General features: G+C 46.3%; 1 protein-coding gene across 1 annotated transcript; it reads right to left on the reverse strand.

Moving 5' to 3' along the window:
* Positions 1-204: 204 nt before the first annotated feature.
* TSPAN3 (tetraspanin 3) lies at positions 205-21,799 on the reverse strand. The gene is made up of 7 exons (XM_037502055.1): positions 21,643-21,799; positions 10,932-11,123; positions 10,638-10,712; positions 9,010-9,111; positions 7,945-8,097; positions 7,325-7,408; positions 205-1,096 (listed from the first exon to the last, which is right to left on the reverse strand). Exons 1-7 carry the CDS (start codon positions 21,703-21,705, stop codon positions 1,004-1,006), a joined length of 762 nt encoding a protein of 253 aa, XP_037357952.1. The 5' UTR covers positions 21,706-21,799; the 3' UTR covers positions 205-1,003.
* Positions 21,800-25,007: the final 3,208 nt, after the last annotated feature.

The following is a 25,007-nucleotide window of genomic DNA, read 5'->3' on the forward strand; positions in this document are numbered from 1 at the left end:
CCTCACCGCAGCCCCAACTCCACACTGCAGGATCTACCAGGCTGAAAAGTGCCTGTGGTTTCCTGACTACCGAGGCCTTGAGAAACTCGGCAACAACAGGAATCATGAAAACAGGCAAATCACGATCAATGCAGACTGCGCAGGGCTGGGAACGCCGCACCACGCTGCAATCCAAATGCTCCCCGATCACGACAAACTCCACACTGAGGGGTGATACAGAGTTTATTGAATTAGACTTTTCTATTTACAACTGCGATCCCATCTACATACTAGTCTGCTTGTCTACATGGGTACATTATTTCTAACGAGTTGAGACTGACAATGAATGGGCTCAATCACGCAACAGCACGCACGCGCTCACACTAATTGTCTTCGAACAGTAGTGCATACAGTATACTCCTCCTAGAAAGCCTGCTGGGATTAAAAACCACGAGTTTCAAAGGTCAGTCTGGTTTCGAAGATGAACCAAGATACACAATGCATGGTTCTAGAATCTATTTTAGCCATGTGTACAGTTGCTATCTTATTGGACTACAGTATATATTTTGTAAAGGACACTGATGAGGGGCACCATCTGGTATCACCTTTTACCAGACAGCTGGCTTCTTCCCCTCCCCCCAAAAGCTTTGGCCAAGAGTTCTCCATGGTGAGGACTGAAGAGACCAGTGATACTCCAGCAGCAATCCTTTTCCGGCTTGGAGGTAACAGAAGCAGGCCATGTCCTCCTTTAATTCTAGCACACTACACAACTTGAGGACGGTTCTGAGAGCAGAACATTTACCGCCGTACTGAACAACTTAGGGACATGGAGAGTCAGCTAGAATGGGAAAAAGAGAGTCACGGGCAGGCAGGTAAGAGGTGGGCACGTGAAGAGCCAGGCTGCTCCAGCCAACGCCGTGCACGTGTGCTTTACGTAAATGGGCTCAGGAGGCCACAGCAGCAGCGCCGCTCCATTCACCTTCCAAACCAGAGCACGACTGCAAGCCCGGGCGGGAGCTGCCTCCTACGCGTAGGTGCCGCCGGTGATGAGGAGCTCGTAGGCAGGGTCTCTGCTCCTTCTGCACAACACGATGCACGCACACAGCATGCCCAGCAGCTGTGGGGAGAAAACAGCAGCTGAATAAAAGGCTGCAGACTCTCCCAGTAACGGAGCTGTTTTAAAGTACAACCACCTCAAACCCCCCAAAAGGATACCAACAGTGACAAAAGAATTTCTGAAGAATACATTATCTTCTTAGGCATCCTCTAAGTACCACATTTTGCCTTCTCTGCCTCATACCTAGGAATAATCTGGGAAACCTGCAGAGAATCAGAGCTCCCCTTCTGCCACCCCCACTCTCCATGTAGAGGCTGCAGGACTGTCTGCAATGACGGAACATTTTGTATGTGAGCTGTCAAATACGCAGACACTAGGCGCAGGTGGCTACTGAGCATCTAGTGAAACTAGGAGAGTGTTTTTATTTTATTTCAACTAATTTAAACAGATGTGGCCAGTGGACACCACACTGGATGGCAAAGGTCTGGGAAGTGGGATGATCAAAACTATGTGTGGAGGGGAAAATTTAATGGTGGTCTTTTCTAGCATCTGGATTCGGGGGAGCTAGGGCTTATGTCAATCCACAATATTTAGTGCATGAGCAGCCCAAACACCTTATGGTGGAAAATAACTCCTGACGCCAGAAAAGGTAGTTGGAAATTTTTTGTTTCCTTCATAACCATTTATTATTTGAAATCCATGTTTGACTCTGCAGATACACTACTTGTTAAAGGTCACTCTTCCTTCATCATTTCATTTTAAGAAGCCCTAATCCTTCTTTGGTAGCACACTGGAACAGTAATAAAGTGATGCCATGCTATTTTGGATAAGCAAGAGGATTGAGCTGGATTAAAAGAAAATGACTCCAAAGTTTCTGACCTGACTTTTTACAAAATATAAACAGTAACCACAGAGCTACATGGGAGTAAGTTAATTTGCTGTTCCAACTTTTCATCACCAGTGAAAGGTCTTGGTGTTTGATTTTAAAAGGCAAGGCCCTCTGTCTATATGGGGTCAATCTAATTTCAACAAAATGTACTAGACCCATAAACAGAGCCTCAAAGTTTGAAGTGGAAGATTAACTCTAATGAGACGCACAGAGTAAGGATGTTCTCAGTCTGAATTCTCCGTGGCATGAAGTCACCCACTCCCAATTTCTGCCCTCAATTAGCCTACATTCTACTCGTTCAGGAGAGACTTCCTGCTTGAAGCCATCGGTTTCATTACATTCATCACTCTATTGAGAGCTTACTAAAAGCACCTTCAAGACATTCTAGTACTGTTGAAAGTTTACTAAAGCCAATTCTAGACATGTTTAGTACCTAATCCCTAAAGAAATACATTTCCATTTACTGTACATCAAAACACTTTTAGAATAGTTATAAAGTCAAACACAATTATGTTCCCAGGCAATGTTAAATTGAGCAATAAAAATGCTAAGCTCAGAAATTAATGACTTGCTGGCAAAAAAAATCTCTCTTCCCATCCCCACCTCCTGACATTCCTTGCAGTTGGTTAACTTGTACTGTAGGAGTCAGCATTCTCAAAATTAGGTCTGAAATAAGTGTTTCTTTCCTGACTTATTTCAATTAAGTCCACTTGTAATGACTCAAAAACAAATAAGCTTGATAAGCTTATAGTTGGGAATGAGTCTGCTTAAGTACATTAAGTTCTACACGAGAGCTTTTTATAGTACAAACATCATCACTAAGTATGACAGGCCCATTTCCAATTTTAATTGATTACTGAAATTTCCCAGTAACAGACTTGGAAATATACAAATATTTTAGCTCCAGTATTATTTCTTGCAATGAAATGTCTCCTGCAAGTCACGAGGAATAATCTGCACTTAGTCCAAACATAACTCTCAACAACTACAAAATATAATTAAACATAGAGGCAAGTGACAATTAAAAAATCTGTCAAGAATTGAAATGTTCACTACATTTTAATACACTATGTGGGTGCCAATATGGGGAAACAGGTAAGGTTATACAAGGTTACTGGAAATGAACACTGGAAACACCCATTTCTGAGAAAAACTTCAAAATCCATGTGAAAAGGCCATTCATGTATATACTCTGACCTCTCCACTCCACGTCTACAAAGTTGTGCTATTCACTGTACACAAGCATACAGAGGACAGTCACCACTTGCATTTCTGTCATAGTAAAATTATGCAAGTGGCTACTAATGTAGATAAATTATAAAGTGTGCCTTGAAAGCTGAATACTATGCACAGGCATAGTGAGATACTAATTTGCTTTTAAGAAGCAAAGTACAGAAAGTTAGAACCCTTCTGATTTCATGTACATCTTTTGAAATGACATTTTAGAAATGGAGGACAGATCAGTGGCTGCTGGCACACAGGGGAAGGAGGCACAAGCAGAAGGTGGGCAGGGTACCAAGTGGGATCCTTGTGGAACTGTACAGCATCTCCATGTGGCAGTGGATACGGGAACCTCCACAGGTTCCAACACTGTCTAGAACTGAATACACACACACAGAAATGAGAAATCTGAACAAATCTGGTAGGTTGTACCAATGCCAATACCCCAGTTATGATATACTGTAGTTTTGCAAAATGTTACCACTGACAGAAACTGGGCAAAGCATACAAGGGCTGTACGTATTATTTCTTAAAACTGCAAATGAGTATATGATTATTTCAATTTTTTGTAAACATTTATTCATTCATGCATACAAGAACCGGGGTACAAGCCAGATGTGCGGGAGGGTGAGAGGATTCACCAGAGACAAAGTGGGGAACAGAACAGGCAGGCTGACTGCTGAGGGGAGCAGCGGGCAAGCCAGGAGAGGTCTGCCGTGCCATGTGGGTAGCTCCCCAGCGGGCCGGGATGGAACTCGCGCTGCAGAGGCTGCGGACAACTTCACAGTGCTGCATTCAACCGCCTGCGCCACCAGGGAGGCCCAGATTATTTCAATTTTTGCAAACAGCAAAATACGAAACTGTATCATGTAAGTTTTTATTTGCAAAAAAAAATGTGCCTGTACAACCACAAACTACTTCTGGAAGGAAATAAAGGAAAGGTAAGAGTGGTACTTCTGCAAGGGGGTCTTGAAAAGTGAGAGAGCTAGTCTTTTCCTAAATTTGTATCATCTGAAAAAAGTTCTATCAAGTGAGTATTTTCAATTAAAAAAAACTTTCAAAAATTCAATTAATAATTAATTTTCCCAACATTAAAAAAAAAAGTTAATCTTAGCCACTCAAGAATTAGTTTCCCAAGAAAACTTTGGTATAAGTTTTTTTTTATTTAAATTTTATTTTTATATTCCCCATACAATCACAACTCCCTTCTTTTGACCCCAATCCCTCCTTTCTCCGCCCTCCACCCCCCAGAGTGTCTCTGCTTCATAGTTGTTTGTTGATTTTGATATTTTCTTTCTTATAGTTATTCTTTTTCCTGGTCCCTTATTTAAGTTTTCTAGATTCCTGCTATGAGTGAGACCATCCGGTATTTTTCTTTTTCTTTTCGTATAAGTTTTTTTTTTTTTTAAGAGGCATGTTTTATTTATTTATTCATTTATTTTGTTTATACATGCACTGGGTACAGTCAGAAGCGCGGGAGGGTGAGAGAATTCACCAGAGCCAGAGCGGGGAGCAGAGCAGGCAGAAGGACCGAAGTACACTGCTGAGGGGAGCAGCGGGCGGCAGGAGAGGTCTGTGCGCCATGTGGGACCCTCCTCCGGTGGCCGGGGAGCAGCCGGGGATCAAACCGGCGCCGCAGAGGCCGCGGGCAGCTTCGCAACCCAGCGCTCAACCGCTGCGCCACCGGGGAGGCCCTCTTTTGGTATAAGTTTTTAAGGAAGAATTACTTGGAATATTTTATAAGAGTGTCAACATCAAGCCACTGGATTTGAAACCCTGTTTGGGCTTAATGAATATCTGGTAGTAAAGTAGCCACAGGAAGGAAAGTCTCAACTTACTTCACACTTGACATTCTGACCAGAAAAGAGCAATGTGGCCTTGGGCATGAAATATCTGCTCCTGACAACTCCATCTTAAGGACACGCTGACTCTGTGAGACTCCAAAGGCTGCCAATCCCTACCTTTCCCATATTGCCTACCTCACAGCAGAATCTAATGAGCCTGCCAAATTAAAACCTAGATTTTTGCTATATTATGACCAGACTTTTTAAATAAAAGTCATATTAATCATTTGTTAACTTAAGAGGCTGGTTATACGTAAAGAAGTGAAACATCTTGACTAATAAGCTAAAAAGGGGTGTGACAAAATTTTAAAACCTCTTTTCTTATTTAAAAATCTCATTATAATAACTAGTATTTTTCAGGTTTTTCTTCTTTGACCATTTTGATCACACCCAAACCTAGATGACCTAACTAGACGACCACTAACTCCAGCAAATGTTTTTTTAAAGGGTAGTACAGTGAATACTTCAGGCTCTGAGAACCAAGAGACAAACTGCTCACCTCTGCTACTGAAACACCACGCAGTCCCAAAGAAGTGGTGGGCCAGACTCGGCCCCAGATAGTTAACACCTGAATCACAGCCTTTTATTGGTAAATTAAGTTTATAATAAATTTTTTTCATAAATTCACCTTTATGCCTTAGAATTCCACAGAAATGTAGCCTAACAGTTGGTTTCACAAATTACAAGCAAAATCAAAGGAGACAATGCTCACTATGATTTTGATCCCTACAAATCCCCAAGTACCCTACAAGCTCTAAGTCTCCCAATCAGGATGGATGAACAAGAACAAGCACTCAATGGTCTTTGAGCTGTTGCTGCCTTTGCTCAGGCTATGTACAACCCAGGCCCGAACCTACATCAGATTTTAAATATCAAAAGCTTAGAACATTTACAGGTACTTTCAAAATGAAGAAAACATACTAGGGAAAACTCCATTCAAATGGATTTCTTTCCCTTAAAATCAAAGTTTTTAAATTTCAAAAATATTAGGTTTTCTAAGTATGTGACAGCTTGAATCCCTGACTTAATGTTACTGAACTGAAAATATCAAATCTTTATCAGCTTTTACTTATGTTAGGGTGATTCAAGTAAAAAAACATATGAGAAGACAAACTGCAAGAGACTAGTTACAATACTCATGAGCCCCCACTGCGAAATATTTCCTTTGAAATATCTGGGGGACGTGGCAAAGATGGTGGCGGCTGTCATCTTCTAAATACATGTTGTGGATTTTGTGATCACAAGCACCAGAGAGCTCCCAGGCTTCCTGCCGCATGCTAACACCTGCAGCTTTAGCACCACAGGAGATCATTAAGAACGCACAGATCAGGATCTTGCTTGGGAATAGAGACCTCCCTCATGTTTTGTTGTTTTTAATCTAAATGAATGTGTCTGCATAATCAAAATATGAAATACATCCCTGCTGATCAAAAGATCACTGCTATGCTGAGCCACATACAAATTCGTAGACAGGCAGAGACCAGAGCAAATAGGGAGCCAGGTTTTTTAATGAGTCATTTCAGGGCTGTTTGAACACTAACAAAGTAAACAAGCGCCCTTCTGCCATTCTAAAAGGCACTTTCCATTAAATATCTAGCTCCTGTTCAAACACACAGAGCAGGCTACCCAAGCAACTTACATTTAAACTATTAATTACATTGGTTTTATCTAACAACTAAAATAAAAGTATACTTTCTTAAATTACTGTAGGCCTAAAACATATTTCAAGAAAAAACAAAAACTGCTCTGAGAACAAGATCTGATGCAAAGGATTTTCAATTAAATAGTTGGCTACTCTCAGTTGTACGTCTCCTCTAAGATAGTCCTCCAAAAGAATTCCTAAGATATACGATATATTCCAGAGAAACCGGGAATGCAGGTAGATATACCAGACAGAAGTCTGGGAAGGGAGGTAATTCAGCAACTATCAGCAACTTTGAACATGTTGTTATTACTGGGGAAGAGACTGTTTTCACTGGTAGCAGCTGGAATACCAAGTCCTCTCAGCTACCCACAGTGGCATGTTATACTTTCAGACGTGCCAAGTCACATCATAGACTACATGATAGCTGACAATTGAAAAAAATAAAGAAGAACTCCACAAATACAGAAGAATTCCCTCACACGTGGTTCCCCCCATGCAGCTCTCTGGTTTTGTGGGACTATCCTGGGTCCCACATTTCTAGACCTAGGTCTAGAGAGGAAACGAAGATGGTGGGTGGCTTGGCCCATCAGTCACTGCAGGTTGTGTATCTCCACAAAGATTAACTACACTTAGTGAGTAAGCCCATGCGGTGGAATCTCTGTCAAGATTCCTTATCTCCTTGCACTTACCTGAATAGCTGCAAATGCCAGGGCAGCCCAGATCACATGCATCATGATTTCTTGCAGCTTCTTCACAACTAGAGCCTCACATCCCTGAAACACACCAAACACACCTTCATTAGAAGTCTTTTAAAATAGGTTAAGCTTCAAGGGCACATACTGCCACTCAATAGAAGAAATGGAAGTGAAAGAAACTAAAAGGAAAAAAGACAATGCATTTAAAAATAATTTACAGCAAAGTAAAATATCATTAAAGACAAGCAAAAGAGGGTAAAAGAAGTTTCAGATAGAGAAGTCAAAGAAAAACTGGTTACCAGCCCACATTCAAATCTTGGCCAAGAAAGTGAACGTGGGCCTCCCAGGTGGCGCAGTGGTTATGCGCTGGGTTGTGAAGCTGCCCGAAGCCTCCGCGGCGCCGGTTCGATCCCCGGCTGCTCCCCGGCCACCGGAGGAGGGTCCCACATGGCGTGCAGACCTCTCCTGCCGCCCGCTGCTCCCCTCAGCAGTGTACTTCGGTCCTTCTGCCTGCTCTGCTCCCCGCTCTGGCTCTGGTGAATTCTCTCACCCTGCCGCGCTTCTGACTGTACCCAGTGCTTGTATAAATAAATAAATCAATCTTTAAAACGTACCTCGGCATAGAGGTCAGAGGGGTGGGCCAGGCTGCCATTACAGCTGCTGGCAGTCTCTCTGCAGCAGCTAAGCGGGACACTCTGGTTTTTGGTTTCTTTGAACCAGTCTGTATTTTCCCAGTCTGAATAGTTGTGAATTCCACAGCAGTGCAGCTAGTGCAGAAGGAAACAGAGACATGATTCCTCATGAACCCGTGCTGAACTTTCAAGTCCCAGAGCGTGCAGGGCTCTAAGCTCCTCTAGACCAGCGACGGCCAACAGGATCTTCTGCAATGGCAGATAGGCTCTACGTCTACTTGTCAAATGTGGTAGCCACCAGTCACCCGTTACCACCAAGCACTTAAAACGTGGCTAGATGACTAAGGAGCCAAATTTTTAAGTTAAGTTGTCACCTGTGACTAGTGGGTCTCCAACTCTCATATGAAAAACACACTGCCCACGACAGGTCATTTTTATAAGTAGGAAAAATCTTCATGTCTTTCACGTGAAGTATTTGGTTCTGAGTTCGGTATTTTTTCTAATGACAATGTGCATAAAGTAATGTCTGAAATGTCCACAATTTGCTTAAGATAATCTAACAAGATGTGCAGGGTAACATGAAAAAAAGACTGACAAAAAGTTGACAATTTTTGAGGTGGGTTTACAGGTACAAAGAAAGATCTATACTAGACTTTCTATATTCCTGGATGTTTCAATAACCTTTCATCATCATCATTACTATTACAGTTTTGTCAACAGACAAAACCTTTTCTGGTTTTGCTTTAAGGTATAGAAGGCCTCCCATCTCACTAAACATACATCTGGACTCCCACCTCTCCTACAATACACACCCCTATTCCATTATGTGTCTGAATTTTTTTTTTTTTTTTTTTTGAGGAAAAGAGTCACATATTTCATTTCTAGCTTTAACTAGGCAATGATAGAAAAAACATTTCAAGGGGGACAATCATGAAGCCTTAACTAGGGCAGTGAAGACACAGGGCTAAGTTACATAGCAACAGAGTAAGTTTAATATTGAACCAACGGTGAGATCCTCAAAAAGAAACTCACCTCAAGAAAGCTTACCTGTCTCTGTACATAATCAATAGCTCGGCTAGCGGCATCAGGGTTGGTTCCATTGTAGGTCTTATACACTTTCTGAATGCTGCGATCAACCTCATTTTCCACCTGAATCCAAACAAACAGTCCCCCCAAAATACTGGTCAAAGTAACACTAGTCAAAGCTCCAGTTAAATACCTCAATGGCATGTATGCAAAACTGCCAGTTATCTCTGAAATTATTACAAGAAAAAAGTTTCCTCTCTTCCTATCTTCATATAGATAAATTCAGGTAAAAAAATCAGACAAATTATATCATATACAATTAAAAGCATTCAATGAGATGGCAGGCTGACAATCTATTCAAGGAGAGAGCATGTGAGCCTGGAGCTATCTTATATTATAAATGTCTTAAATTATAAATGTATCGCCTTCCTTTTCAGAAAGTTTTAAGGGTGTTCTCAGAAAATCTACTCATTTTCTTTTCCCAGAGGAGGTAAAAATGATAACATCTGAATATAATCCTTAGATCTTAAAAGCTGTTCCATAAAAAGCTTATGAAATGACAACAGTTCCTTTGAAAAGACAGTCGGTGTTCTAACAGCTTAAGTATTAAAAATCAAAAATCAGACCATACAAGTGGCACTTTATGAAAAGCTTTATAAGAAGCCTGAAAGTGAGCGGGGAGATGGGAAATAATCTTTTTATAACTTATTACTACCAATTAGTAAAGTGGCAAGAAGGTATCATTTAATAAAGTTTGCTTGCCCCAGGTTCTCCTAACACTTCTAAAGATGATTAGACATTATCATTATTATCAGTGATGTGATGAAACTGTAAAACTGATAACCAGATCACAGGGAGGGGTATAGTCCATTGCATTCAGTTTTTGACATAGAAGCCTGGAACCTTGCCTGTCAATGTTATGAATACTAAATTGGCATTACCAAGCCTCTGACTTTAAAGTGTCAAGTTACAATAAGAATAATACTATTATGCCTTTGTCACGACTCTTAAGTCATACCCAAATTAATTTAAATGAGCCTGTTTAGTTCCACATAGTATTGTGGGTAGAAAGCAAAAGCAGGCAAAACAGAAAAGGCAAAGAAAAGAAGAGGAAATGACCAAGAAAGACGCAAGAGTAGCAGGAGAGAGTGGCTGGCAACAGTTCCATGGTGCACAGGTTGGCAGGGATGGTGAGCTCCTCCGGGAGTGGGAGGTCAGATCACTCAATCATTCTCTTCTAACATCCAGGACCAAGGTATTTTTTTAAAGAGGCAATGGAAAATGAAATCCTTAACTTAGTCCATCAAAAACAGAAATCAGAATGCGCACATTTCCCCTTCTTAAAGGGAAATGATGGGCTGAGGAAATTCGAACATGTTTCTCAGTTGACCAACTTCTCATCTGCAGCTAATGCTGAGGTAACTTACTAAAGACCCACCAACTAGGAAAGTAAAAGAACTAACATTTTGTGATATTAAATGAGACTAGAAGTCTGACTACATCATTTCAACTAATTTTAGATTTTTAAAACAGTGGTTAAATTGAAGAAAGGCAAAAGAAAACATTTCCCCTGACAAAATGAATTTGCTCTACTTTCCTTGAAAAACTTAACCTACCTGTCAAAACACAAATTACAGTAAACAACATACCTTTGCTCTGTAAATGTATCCCAACACCACTACAACCACTTCTGTGACAAAAACCAAGAGTAGGATGATGACAAACTGTAAGGAAACATTGTCAAAAATTAAACAGAAATGAAAAAATAGTTAATATTCTCTTGATAAAAGACAACTACCTGAGATAACCTCTAGAAGCTTCAGACAAGTGCTGGTTCGGTCCCAATTATGAGTCGTGGGGTTTCACGCCCAATTCAAGAGAGCCCACAATCGAAACACTCCTGTTCTCTCCCCGCCCACGCAGCTGGCAGAGGGCAAACCTACCGTGGCGAGTCCACAGCGGCTTTCCCGGATGGTGGCGCAGCAGCCGATGAGCCCAATGATGAAAAGGAGGGCGCCCACCGCTATGATCACCACGGCCGGGATGAGAGTGTACACATCCTCAAAGAAGTGGTCATAGTCGTCATACGTGATGAAGACATAGGCTCCCACGTAGCACAGGATGCCGGCTGCCCCCTGCGGAGAACAAATCAACTGGTAAAGTCTCTAAGTACTGCTCGACAAAGGTTCTGTTTCTCAGCAGATATAATTCAGTGAGGTTTCCGATCACTTTTAAGTCTATGGACAGACTTGTCTTCACTGGAGTTGAAAAGTCTATTAGTCATTAGTAACAACATTTCTTTAGTAATGCTGGCAAGTTTTCCAAACGCCACCTCCTTTTCAATAACGGTTCAGCTGGAACCAAGAAACCAATGACCCAGTAAGTAACAACGGCCGAGAAGGAAAAGACACACACGGCACGGCATGGCTTGCTGCCAGCACAACTCTATGGCCAGTGCAGATCAAAGGGCGCGCCCCCGCGCTCGTCCCAGCCACCCTAAATAAAGCGGGGAAGTAGGCACCAGAAGCTGCAATCTGACTGCAGAACCTGCGCTTTTAACCTCTTGTGGAAAGAAACCCACGGGGGAAAGAAAACATAATAACGACCAGTAACCATACCCAAAATACACTTGCTGGCCTAGACCAGCCGGTGACAGGGTAAAGCCCGAGGGCTGGGTCACTCCAGAAACCGACCGGCAGGTCCTTCGTGCCCTCCACTCCCTGGAGGAGCTCACTACCCACGCTGTGCTCTCAGAACCACGGGCCCCGGTGCGCGTCTCACAGGCCCGTCACCTCTCCCCTGCAGCCCTCTCTGCCTGTCTGCCCACCCCTCGGGGCCTCCCTGACACGCACCACGCAGCAAAGGCAGCAGCCATCTCACACGTGCAGCCGCTCCCCCGCTGCCCTCCCTCTACATCCATCAACTACCAAACTCCTTCCATTGAGTCCCAAAACGTCACTGGAGCACCATAACGTTTTCCTCGACAACAGTGCGGTGCTTCGGTCTCAATTTGGGCTTTATCACTGTTCACCCTAAACCTTGCTGGCCGACGCTCCCTTCCCCCTAAGAACAGGTTCTTTATTGAGCCATTATTTTTGTTAAAATTATAAATGAGGTCAAGGCATTAACTTGTTGAAAACAGGACGAGGCAAGCGAGGTCCCTGATGAACTAAGCTGTTTCTCCTTGCTTTTCTGTCGGACTCCACTACCCTAAATAGGAGTAAACCGTACTCATGTCTTTCGCCTCTGCTGCTCGCTTTGGAACACCCCCCCACACACACCTGCTAGGACACCTTGTCGTCCATTAAGATGCAGCTAAAACGCCATCTCTTTCTTTGAGAAGATATCGTAGGCTAAGTAGCCCTCCTCCAGACCAGATCCCCAGGACACAGCTCTGCTACAGCTGCTGCTCTCACCTCTGCACGGAGTCACAACTCAGAATGCTGTCAGTGTGCAAAGCTGACTCTAATCTTTCCAGGCCAGAAGCCTGCCGGGCACAAAGCTTGTCATCAGCCAATCTTCAGTATGCCTCATCTCCTCCCTTCCCTTGACATCAGCCTCCTATCTCAATCAGAAACTTTGATTTTTCTGCTTTGTCTTTAGTCAAATGTTTGTAGTTTTCAGTTCACTATTCAAACATGGTTTGGCAACTTAATCCATCTTACTGAATTCCTGATGGCCACTGCATCTGGAATAATGTTCCTCAATGCTGCATGTACAGCCTCAGCCACATGAGTCTTCAGAGGTCCTCAAAGCTCACTGCCACACTCACTGTGAGGCCACACCGTGATGGCATGGGGGCCGACGCAGGAGAGGGAGAGAGAGGACAGAGAGCATAACAGTCTGTGTGCGCTGATTCCAGAAGTGTGTGGACGACTTAGCACTCTCACCAAATACCTTTTCTTGACTACATATGTGATATAAACACAAGCGTGTAAACCTCGTGTAAACACTTTCAAGTCCTCCAACTGAAGAATTCCTAAACATAAGTCAATCCAATTTTGCCCAGTTTGTCTTCACTACTCATTTCAGATTCTTAGCTTTTCCTACTTTCAAAGACAATATTCATTTCTTAAAAGGCTTAAAGTAAAACAAACTCCATTCTTGAGCTTCTAGTAAATGAAATGTTGGCCTACATAAATTCAAATACATGAGTTTTCAACCTAAAGAAATTCCTGTGCGATACACAGCTGGCGCTGCTTGGGAAAAGGCCTGGCAGCAGGCCGAGCGACACGCTGCAGTGCCACCACCCTGCACTCAGCCTCCATCTCGTCTGAAAGTACGCCTGGCAGAGGCAGAGAAACAATCCAACGGCAGACACAACCAGACGTGTCATGAGCACGATGGACGGCTTGTGGGAGGGGCCCTTTGTAGAGCTGCCTGTTCCTTTCTGAAAGACTGGAGAGGAGTTTCTTTCCCAGGCTGCACACCAGGCCATGTCCTTTACACAGCAGAATCGGGCACATAACAGAGCTCTATTCTGACCACACAGAGGGAAAAATAAAGTATTACTTGTGCACAGCAAAGCAGAAACTGCACCAGTGCTGATGTGAGACTATATAAATCAAATTATTTGTAAATAGAGACTTTTAAAAATTGAAGACACCTTTAAATTTTTCTTCTTTTAATGACATATGAATATAATGCTTATAGCTTAAGTTGTATCATAAAAAGCTTATGAAAGGACATCAGTTCCTTAGCAAAGACAGAGTCGGTGTCCTAACAGCTGAAGTATTACAAAACAGCAATAAGCAGCTGCCTTAATGACACCCAACCATCAGTTTGAAGAAAAGGTAATTTGTACGCTAAATGGAAGGAGACTGTAATTCTAACCAGTATGCATAGAACTTTGCAGTCGTACAGGTTTTTAATATAAGGGTTGTGGTTACAGGAAGTCTAGAAGGAGAGCTGGGTTAAACCCTCTTCTGAAGGGTCAAGATGGGATTGGGATCTGTCAAAGGGGCTGGGCTTTGCCAACAAAGCAGCTGGGGGGTGGAGAGGGGAGGAGGCGCAGCAGAAGAGGAGATGAAATGCAGAACTTGGAACAGCTGAACTGCTTTAGTCACTGCTGAGAAAAAGCTGAGCCTGTAAGGAGGATTTGTGCCAGGCCAGTATACTAAAAATATCCCTCCTTTTTTACAAAGAAGCGAAGGGAAATTTAAGGGAAACACTGAGAGTCAAAACTATAGAAAGAATAATTTTTTAAAAAATCATTCTTCATCTTTTAATAAACTCAGGCCCTAAATTAAATCACAGAATGTTAAACCTTTAGACAAGTCAGAGCTTTTCCACAACACCAAACTGTTCTAAAACACAAAGTTACTCTTGTTGTGAAATTTTGGAAGTGTGCGTTCCAGAAGTATGGCGCTTCGTTTTATTCTTTTGTCCTTCCACGACACACACACACAAAGCCTCTTTCAAAGTAAGAATTCTCATTCTTAACGGCAGATTACTTTTTCCCCAGTTTAGAAACTAGCGTTGGGCGTTCTGTGCGTATGTGGACTTTCTGAATCCTCCGTGGAAGAAACGATGAAACGCTACAATACACCCTTCTTCCGCTCCCTCAGAAAGGAGACCGCAAGGGGCGCGGCGGCACGGGACACCGGCCGTCACATTGCGGCAACAGCGGAAACGCAGACCGGCTAGTTGCAGACCAGGAGATAAAATGGCTCTGCTGCGAAAAGGGCATCTACACGGATATTGTGAGGGCTGGAGCACCCCACAGAACATGCGGGTGAAGACAGAGCAAAGCACACTTGAAGCCATTTCCCTGCGGTGGCAGGCTCCATGGGATCGTGTGCGCAAGCCGCAAGAACCAGGGCAGCGCAAAGACCCTCCGGGTGCCAGGCCGCTGACAGCAGTGTCCGGGAAGGCACTCTTGCCTACATGAACTTCTCCTTCAAAGTGATTTCTGCCTCAAAGAGTCAGCTGGTAAAGCAGACGTGACTGGGATGTTGGGAGAAAGAACAGTCAAGAAAGGCGGGGGAAATGACTGTGTAGCCTAGTCTTTGTGAGAAAGCAGATTTCAAAACAGAAAGCAGAGAGGGGAGAAACACCAGCAGAAACTCGCCTTATAGCTGCATCTTTCAGCATTTAATTCAGGGTTTCCTGTAAAAACAGCCATTTTTAATGTACCCTCATTTCTCTCCCCCAAGGAATCCTTTGGTAATTCTGTACAGTGTATTTCTGAAAGTTTCCCCTAACTCCACGCTTGTGCCATTACAAGTTTTTAATATAAAGGGTGTGGTTACAGGAAGCCTAGAAGTCTTAAAATCATCTCATTCCTTTCCCATTCTATTTACTATAATAATCTCTAGCCCCAACATACTTTGTTTCAATTCAGACTTACTCTGGTAAAATACTTCATATCATTAAACACAATTACCCCTCCACCAAGCCCAGTGACTGTGTATTTCACTTATTCCTTATCATTTTCATTTACCCTCATTGACTCTTTTATCCAACCTTCTAAAAGATAAAAGACTACGCCAAGATTTCTTAATTCCTTTGGAAATTAAAGCCACTCTTAGGAGAATTTCTGCAACTATTAAAATAATTGTATCATTTTCTACCTAACAAATCAGTAAGTAATAGGACACAGAGTGTAGTTTAATATACAAAAATCATCATGGAAAGCACTCTTGCAACACGTATCAGCTCTGCATGCATTGCTTTTGTACCTACTCATTCCACTTCTAGAGGTCTATCCTTAAGAAAGTCAGTCAGATGGAAACAAAGGTTTGTATAGAAGACATATTAATCAAAATGATGTAACAACAGTAAAAAAAGAAAAAAAAGATAAAAAACCCCAGCACCCAGAGAAATACTTGCATTACAGCCCTTAAAATTTGTTACAGCATAACTTAACGTTTGTAATATGTTGGAGAAAAAACCACATACATCACATAGAGATATTTTAAAAATACACTTGTCTCTGGATGGTGGAATCATGGTTTGCTTTTTAAAAAATACTTTTTAGTGTCTCCTTTATAAAAGCAAATATCTTATTTGCATAATCAGATATTTTAAATTATATTTTAAATATTTTTATTTAAATATTTTAAATTATATCTGAAACTGAAAATTCTGTCGCTCTCTTGCAAATTAATTCCTAGATCTATGTTACCTACGAGCACACAACAGTCATCTCTTCTATCCCAAATATCCTAGGCACCTCTGTCGCTCTCCCGCACTCACCAACCTGCTCTGGCGCGTTTGGCCCTGACTCGCCTTGAGCTATTTCCTGAATGTCTCGCACAATGATGACTTCAGTGCACATTATCTTTTTTTCTCATAAACATCACCTTTCAAGAAGACAGGAAAGTAAAATCCTACATAGTCTTGTAAACTTTTAATAAGTCACGCCTGTCATTATTATCAATGTCATTATTACCATTATTCGGAAGAAATATTTTAATCCTTTTAAAGTGATACAGCTCTGACGAGATTCCAAGGATCATATTCCTCAATTCTGCCTTATTTTCACTTCTTTATAGTCATTATAGTCATTACCCATACATCTCAACAAAGTGGTTCTGGTGAACCCAAGTTACACCTACCAGCTGAGAGCCCCAGAAGCTCAGGAGGCAAAGGAGCTGGAGACCAAGCAACCGGCAGAGCCAAGTCCCTGTTAACAGCAGAGGGTCAGCGTCTTCAGAGAGCAGGCTGCAGGGGCAGTCTAAGCAGCACAGACCTTAGACACGTATTTGTCTTTGTCACTCTCTGAACCCACACCTTGCCCCAACTGTGAAGAGGAGTCTGAGGTGCCTCAGGTGCCTCGCCTTGGCCAAGCAAGAGCCTGTCTGCACATGGGTCATGTTTACTCAGTAGTGACAACAACGTACAACAACGTGAGATACGACAGCAGTCACCAGACTCCTTTCGGTAAATTAAAAAACAAACACACACATAAACACAAACAATTTCTCATCTACTGACTCTACCCAACCATTAAGGGGGGAAAAGGGTAACATTTTTCAAGGAAGACTCGAGGCTATCCGTGAGTGTATTTGGGGAGGGGACAGAAGATACAACTAGAAATTAAACCCCATGTTGTACCAGATGACCTGGCCTGTGTGTGTCCACCCCCTCCCCAGGAGCCGTCAGGGAGGAGGGCGCAGAGAAGGCTGAGATGCTGAGCAAGCACTTCGTGACTGAGTGGTTCTCAGGTACACTTGCATGGTACGGTAACGGTACAGATTTTACCTAAGTTGGATCTTAAGGAATAAAAGTTCATAAAATGCTTCAAAACATTCACAAATATCTTGAGAAGCTAATAAACAACCTATTCCTTAATTTACAACCCAAGAGACCTTTCTTGAGTGTGGCCACCTGGCTGACTCCAAGTTTCTAAAGTTCTGAGTTCTTTCAGTTAGCGATGACGCAGAGACACCCAGCACTTGGTCAGGGGATGGAAGGCTGAGAATGCAGTAAGATGGAAGTATTAATTTTCTTATCTGGCAGAACCAAGTTAAGAAGGAGGCCCCTACTTATTATGTATCACGACTCGCTTTCTGACAAAGTCAGCTTTTCTCCAAAGAACTATGAAAAAAAAACAGTCATTAGTATGGCATAAGGTGTGCTCTTATACCATATTCTTTGTGGAACAGATATTCATGATGATGTAAATACAGGAGGGAGAGAATCAAATCTGAGGATGTCAGATGAAGGTTCCAGCTTAAAAAGTATATTCTCAACTAGGATGTACTGGAAAACACAAAGTAAGTGTAAGGACATTTGCGACAGGAGGTTTTCCTTGAAACACTGCAGTACAATCTTTTTCTTTTCTTTTTTAAAGATTTATTTATTTATTTATACAAGCACTGGGTACAGTCAGAAGCGCGGAGGGTGAGAGGATTCACCAGAGCCAGAGCGGGGAACAGAACAGGCAGACTGACGAAATACACTGCTGAGGGGAACAGTGGGCGCAGCAGGAGAGGTCTGTTGCACCACGTGGGACCCTTCGAACTGGCGTTGCAGAGGGTGCAGGCAGCTTCGCAGCCCAGCGCTCAACCACTGCGCCACCAGGGGAGGCCCTTCTTTTTTTTTTTTTAAAGAGTTATTTATTTATACAAGAACCGGGGTACAGGCCAGATGTGCGGGAGGGTGAGAGGACTCACCAGAGACAGAGTGGGGAACAGAACAGGTAGACTGACAAAATACACTGCTGAGGGGAGCAGCAGGAGAGACAGGAGAGGTCTGCTCGCCATGTGGGATTCTCGCCGGCTGGCTGGTATCGAACCAGTGCTGCAGAGCCTGTGGACAGCCTCACAGTGCAGCGCTCAACCACCTGCGCCACCAGGGAGGCCCCTTTTTATTTTCCAAACAGAAGCATTAAGTAGAGTTAAACCTTGTTTTGGTATTTTGAACACACCAAGTATATTCTTGCCTTAGGGACTGTTGCCAGGTCCCTGCCTTGAACACCCCACATTTCTCCTTCAAACCACTCAAAATCAGCATTTTTTTCCAGTCTACATAGTAATAACTTTCACTTCCTTGGAGAAGCCTTCTTTGCCAAGCTGAAGCAGCCACCCAACACTTGTGTAACATCAACCTGTTTAATTCTCTGCACAATGACTTTTTTTTTTTTTTTTTGCTTCTTTTTAAGCCTACCTTGCTCCACCAAAAAGCTCTGCAAGAAGAGTGATCTCCACTTGTCTGTTCCCACCATTAAACCAGTAAGCACAAAAGAGGTACTCAAATGTTTGTGTTACATTTGTTTTACAAAGCAACTTTCCTTACTAACACGGACTCACAGAAGGAAGCGTGGTGTGAAAAGTTTTAAGACAAGATAAACTTTAAAGCTTATGTAAGGCTTTCATTTATATTGGATATGTCCGATTTCAGGTAATGGGTAATGAATGATCAGTGAAGGTGCCAAATTCCGAAGTTGTCTCTAAAAGCATTTAAAAGATGTTTGAACTTCTTATGCTACTTCCTACTCCACAGGCGTTTTAGTGTTACTATCACCTCTCACATAGATGAAAAACAACAGCCTAAATAGAAGTGCCAGATTATAAATTCTACAAGCATGGGCTTTCTCTTGAAGTCCCTATGATGCCTAAGACATAGGAGCAAAATAAATACCAGACAACTGATTTTTCCCATAGGGCAGGGAAAGTTAAAGTAATCTGCATAACGTGGGACTTGGTTTAGCACCTAACTACCGGAATAAAAACCAAAAAATTGATTGAAGCTTCTTTTAAATGAGGCCTCTTGCGTCAAGTCAAGTATCCCATTGAATTTGGAATCCTGTCTGACCTTGGGACAATGGAGCAGTTTATAGAAGAAGCTAAGGCGACTCTACTCCAGTGGCCTTCGAAATGTAGTCACGTACCACACAAACTCCTCACCATCTTCCATCAGTTAGCACAGGTCTAGTAACAATACATTTAAAGCTGTGCCATGCAAAAAAAAAGAGAGAGATCTAAGTCATACATCCTTTTACCTTTACAGCTACGACCCTTAACACTCTGCAATTTGCTGAGGAACTCTTTCAGACAAACTTCACACTTTCTGAAAGGAGTTACTTTCCACAATAACTCCCACAGACCAATATACTGCTGGCTGTAAGATCACTTGGCACCAAGTCTATCAGGTACATACCTGTTTCCATGCTGAACAAATCACCACCTGAATCAGGATATCAAGATGTAAAAACTGTAGAGATCTTGCCAAACCAATTAAACTTATCAACAATCAGCCACTACAATCTGATAGTGAAGAGACAATGCGGCACTTCCAGTCTTCGCTAAAGTTGCCCAAGGAAACAGATACACTTGATAGCTCTGCGCAGGGAATGTTTATTCTTCCACTTACACATCACCACAGTAGAGGAGGCCGGGGTCGGCATGCACGTGTCAAAACTGAAAATGAACTTCTCGCTCCAGGGAAGGGGCAGTTAACATGTTTTATGTACTTCCCCATAGTGACCCCATTTTTAAACGCACGATTTAAATAGCGTAGTCCAAACGCTGGTACAGGCTGTAAACAAGATTAAAATCAGTGCGCTTTGGGAAAGTGCTTCTAACATAGGTTCAGGAAGGTACCTATCAAGTTCCATCTCCTTTCCAAATCTTCACTCACAGGCTCTAGAATCCAGCACAACCTGGGCTTGAACGAAGGATCTGGCACACTGTGGAGTGCTCCTTCCACTCAGGAAGTCATCCGTAAAGTAAGTATAATCCTATTCCCTGCCAGACAGGGTAGCTCCGAGCTCCGAGCAGGGCCTATGTAGTAAGCACTCAAAGTCGGTTATTACCAGCATCACTGTTTGTTCCCAAACTAATCGTTTGCTGGGGATACTTCTAATACTGTTTCTTTATCAGTTCTGTTGCACTGATCCTGCGCTAGGCCTCAACTTTTCCCCTGCCTGTCGGCGGAGCTTCCTTCTCACAGCTCACGCAAGTCCTACTCTCCTCCTAACCTAGACAAAGGTTAAGGCGGTTACAGCACGCTATGACTTCAGTCTTGGGGATGCTACGAAACACCACAAGCGAAGTTCAACATTATCTACCTACCTAGCTAGCTACACATACACACTTCAACAATTTCCAAAGATTCACAATCTTCTTTCCCCATAACTGTCACCCTTCCGGGAGACAGGAAAGTAAAAATGTTAACTGATGTTTTAGAGTTTTTTGGTTAAAGAAAACGGCTTCTGTATTCCCAATATGCCGTTACATTAACAAGCCCAGCCCCTGAGCCTGAAGAGCCCGAGTCTCCAAGGGCGGCGCAGCCAGCTCTCCCACCCAGACAGCCTCGGTCAAGGGCACAAAGTCAAGCCTGCACGGGTCTCTCCATCCTACAGGATCTCCTATTGGGAGACCTGGGGAACGGACCCACGAGGAACGCTCTCCACGGGGAGAAACCACGGCAGCCCAGCGTCAGGAGGGTGACTGTGGCCCGGGGTCAGGGCGCCCCCAAACACCCTCAAAGGCTCCGGGGGACACCGGTGCAGGCAGGTCGCGGTGCCGCTGGGTGCCGGGGGGGGGGGGGGGGGGGGGCGCCGAGCCGGCCGCGCAGGGGGCTGAGGGAGCGCAGACACGGCGGGGGCAGGGACCGAAGCACGGGGGTGCGCGTTTCCACACTGCGGGGCCGGGGGGCCCGTCCCGGGAGCCCGCCTTTGGGGCTCAACCCAGCCCCTCCGGGGGAGGCGCCTGCGGACTCCGCAGCCCCACGGGCGCCGGGGCGCCCCCCACTTTCCCGCCGCGGCTCCGGGGCGCGCTGGGGGCGCCGACGGGAGCTGCGCGGGCGCGGCCGGGCCAGACCCCGCCGCTCGGGGGGCGCCTCCTCAGGGGCGTGTCCCCGGCCCGCCGCCTCCCCGGGCCGCCGCCTCCCGGGCTTCCTCCGCGCGGGGTCCGGCCGGGGGGAAGCCCAGTCTTCGGGCGGCGGCGCCGGGGCGCGCGGGGCGCAGGCGCGGCCGGGGGGCGCTCGGGGCTGCGGGGCCGGCCTGGCCGCGCGCGAGGCCCCGGGCTCGACCCCCAGCCCGCCGGGAGGCCGCGGCCCGCCCGGGGGAGGCGGGGGAGGGGCAGAAGGGGGGGAGGGGCAGGAGGGGGGGCGGGGGCGGCCCCCCCGCGCGGAGCCCCGGCCCCTCAGGCCCGCCGCGGAGCCGCCGCAGGCCCCGCCGCCGCCCGCGCCCCGCCCGGCGCTCACCCAGAAGATGAGGTTGAGGAACACCAGCACGGTCTTGGACGACGTGATGCCGCACTGGCCCATGGCGCCCGCGGCTCTGCGCCGGCCCGGCCCGCGGCGCCCACCGAGCGAGGCCAATGGCGGCGCCTCCCGCTGAGGCAGCTCCGGCGCCGCGTCCCGCAGCCGCTGCCCCGCCCCGCGCAGCGCGCGTCGGCCCCGTCCCACGCCGCGGCCAATCCCCGCCGCCGCCCCCAAGCCCCGCCTCCCGCCATGGCCAATCCCCGCCGCCATCTCCAGGCCCCGCCTCCCGCCGCGGCCAATCTCTGCCGCCGCCGCAGGCCCCGCCCCCCGCCACGGCCAATCTCCGCCGCCGCCGCCAGGCCCCGCCCCCCGACGCGGCCAGTCGCCGCCGCCAGGCCCCGCCCTTTAAAGGGGCCGCCTCCCGCGCCGAGCTAGCCTCAGGCCGCCCTTGGAGGCGGCGCGGAGCAGAGGCGGAGGGCCGGGGTGGCCGCCTCGGGGCTGCGTTCCCGCCGCCGGACTGTGGGCCCGGAGAGCACTAGGCCTGGTCTTCCAGATTTTTTTTTTAAGATTTATTTATTTACATATACAAGAGCTGGGGTGCAGGCCACAGATGCGGAGGGGCCAGTGTGGGGGTGAGAGGATTCACCAGAGCCAGAGCGGGGAGCAGAGCAGGCAGAAGGACCGAAGGACACTGCTGAGGGGAGCCGCGGGCGGCAGGAGAGGTCTGCGCGCCATGTGGGACCCCCGCCCGGCGGCCGGGGATAGAACTGGTGCTGCAGAGGCTGCGGGCAGATTTGCAACCCAGCGCTCAACCACCTGCGCCTTCAGGGGGGGCCCAAAGTATAAAAAAAATTTTTTAAAGGTTTATTTATGTATGCATACAGGGGCTGGGGTACAGGCCAGAGATGCGGGGGAGGGGGGTGGTGAGAGGACTCACCAGAGACAGAGCAGGGAACAGAACAGGCGGATCTACTGAAATACACTGTTGAGGGGAGCAGGGGCGCGGCAGGAGAGGTCTGCCGCGCCATGGGGGTAGCTCCCTGGCCGGGGGATCGAACTGGTGCTGCAGAGTCTACAATTGCTTCCTGGTGCGGCGCTCAACCCCTTGCAGCACAAGGAGGCCCCGCCAGACCCTTTTTTCCTTTTGTGGCCCCGTTTTCTCTGGCGCAGGTTCTCCTGAAGCCGGCACCCTGGTAGCTTGTTGGCGAGAAGGGCTGTGCACACCAGGGGTGCTGATGCAGACAGACCTCCCTGGGGCGGAGCTGCCCTCGCAGAAGAGCCGTCATGAAGGAGCTAGAGCCACGTGGTGTGACTAGGGCTGGGTTACCACGTCCAGTTTATTCCAGGGCGGGGCACTCTGGACCAAGATTTATACCAGAAGGGGGATAGAACGCTCCTTGTACATTGCAAGACTTTGCGCTCTTACCCAAGCTTGGCTAAGCCCATCACAACTTTAGCAGGAAGGTGCTGTGGTCACCACCCCTCTTTTACCTGGAGGGGTGAATCTAGGGGTGAATCTAGGCTTGGAAAGATTAATAATTTACCCAGAGCCACACAGGTGGTCCAGAGCAGAAACCACATTGCCAGCCACACGCAAAAGTGCCTCTGTTTTTTCTTTCCTGCTGTTACAACCCTGCATGCCATCCTTTTTTTTTTTTTACCCTTAAAGGTGACCATTTATTTGTCCTTAATAACCTCTTTCTTACATAGTCTTCCTGGCTCATGCCTGTCCGCACACCCCCTCACAATGCATTCTATTCATTGGCAGCAAGCAGCATAGTGTTTCTTCACTCATCAGACTCTTTCCAAGGCCTCCTCTGGGCCTCCCTGTTCTGGTGGTGGTGTTCCACAGCCAGCAAGACCAGCCCTTGCTCCCAGGGAGCCTACGTTCTGGTAGAGGAGACAGACCACAAACAGCAGCAATGTAGCGCCAGGAAGGCCCAGAGCAGGTTCTCTGTGATCCACGGAGACAGGGAAAGGAGAGTCCTGGAGCCCTCAGTGGCTTTCTCAGGCTTTTACTGAGCTTTTACAAGGCAGGGGCCCGGCAAGTCTTCACTCTTCCTCGGCTCTCTGGTGTTCTCCCCGGGTCTCTGCTTCTCCTTTGCGGCTCTGCTGGTTCCGCTCTCATTCTGTTGCTCATTCTTCTTCTTGTTCCGCTGGCGTCCCCATGACACCGCCCTTATAAGCCCAGTCTCAGCCCACGTGTGCCCACCTATGCATGCCCACACCCCACTCCAGGTGCCCGCCAGCAGGCATGCATGCAGGGCCGCAGGATCCATCATCAAGCCTAGTGGTGGGAGGGTGGAAAAGCCTGCTGATTTTATACTTCCCCTACACACTCATGTCTTCCTCCCTAAAAAGAAAAACCTCTCACTGAACACTGAGTTTCTCTTTCTCCCTCTCTTTCTTCTCTTAGCCAAAGTTTCTGAAAGAGTATCTAGTCCAGCATTTCTCAGACTTCACTGTGCACATGAATCACTGGAGGAGGCTGTGGAAATGCAGAGTCTGATCTGAAGGTCAAGCCGGGCGGGGGGTCACACATGTCTGACGGTCTCGACTCTGTGGCCTCCGGTCCACTGCTGTTACGACCATGTGGCTTCACCGCACAGCACCACTGCCACTGCCTCCACCCGTGTTACCAATGCCCCATCCATTCCCCCTTCTCTGAGGCAGCACATGTCAGTGCAGACTGTGGGGCCAGCTTGCCCTGGTTCAAAATATAGTGTCCTCCCACTTCCTAGCCAGGTCCCACTCTGTGCCTCATCCCCTGGTCCCCCTGGCTGAGGGGGGGTGGGCGATGATGTGCCCATGTGGTTGTTCTGAGAATGGAACTGTGAGAGCAGCGCCTGCCTGCGCACAGTGAGCACCCGAGTCTCTCTCTTCCTGGACCTCTCTGCTCATGCTTGCTCCTCTCTCCTCCCTTTACTTCCAGAACATCTGCATCTCTCTTCCCTGCCTACTCTCTGACTGCAGCTCCTCCTTGGAGGAGTTTTCCCAGGATCTAGACGTAGGCTCTTTGATTTCTTCAAGTCACCTGGCCCAGTGAGTAGCCCACCTGGGTGCCCATCTTACCCAGGGCCAGCTTTCAGTCACAATCCAAGAGTGGTGTTCTCCTGAAGATACAGCTTCATCCAGGTCTTTCTCTCAACTTCCTGGCTTTGTATCCAACTGCCCTCTGCCTTCTGCATAGCTCCAGGCAGCCATTAATTCATTCCACACCTATTTACTGGTCACCTGCCAGTTGTGCCTGCTCCTTGCTGGGTGCTGGGATATAGCAGTGAAGTGGCTGTACCTGGGCCAAGGCCTCAGGGCGCTTGCAATCTGGAGATGAGCTTCCACACTGATTGTGCAATTGTTGACTTAAT

The sequence above is a fragment of the Talpa occidentalis genome, unplaced genomic scaffold, assembly GCF_014898055.3.
Source record: "Talpa occidentalis isolate TD23 unplaced genomic scaffold, MPIMG_talOcc4v2.1 talOcc4.11, whole genome shotgun sequence".
Taxonomy (NCBI): domain Eukaryota; kingdom Metazoa; phylum Chordata; class Mammalia; order Eulipotyphla; family Talpidae; genus Talpa; species Talpa occidentalis.

Excerpts from the sequence above, each read along its gene's own strand:
- TSPAN3 (XM_037502055.1), bottom strand. The coding sequence starts at position 21,705 with ATGGGCCAGTGCGGCATCACGTCGTCCAAGACCGTGCTGGTGTTCCTC. Across the intron at positions 8,098-9,009 it reads TTGATTATGTACAGAGACAG|CTGCACTGCTGTGGAATTCA; the intron begins GTAAGCTTTCTT and ends CTTCTGCACTAG. Across the intron at positions 7,409-7,944 it reads CCTCTGACCTCTATGCCGAG|GGATGTGAGGCTCTAGTTGT; the intron begins GTACGTTTTAAA and ends GGTGTGTTTCAG.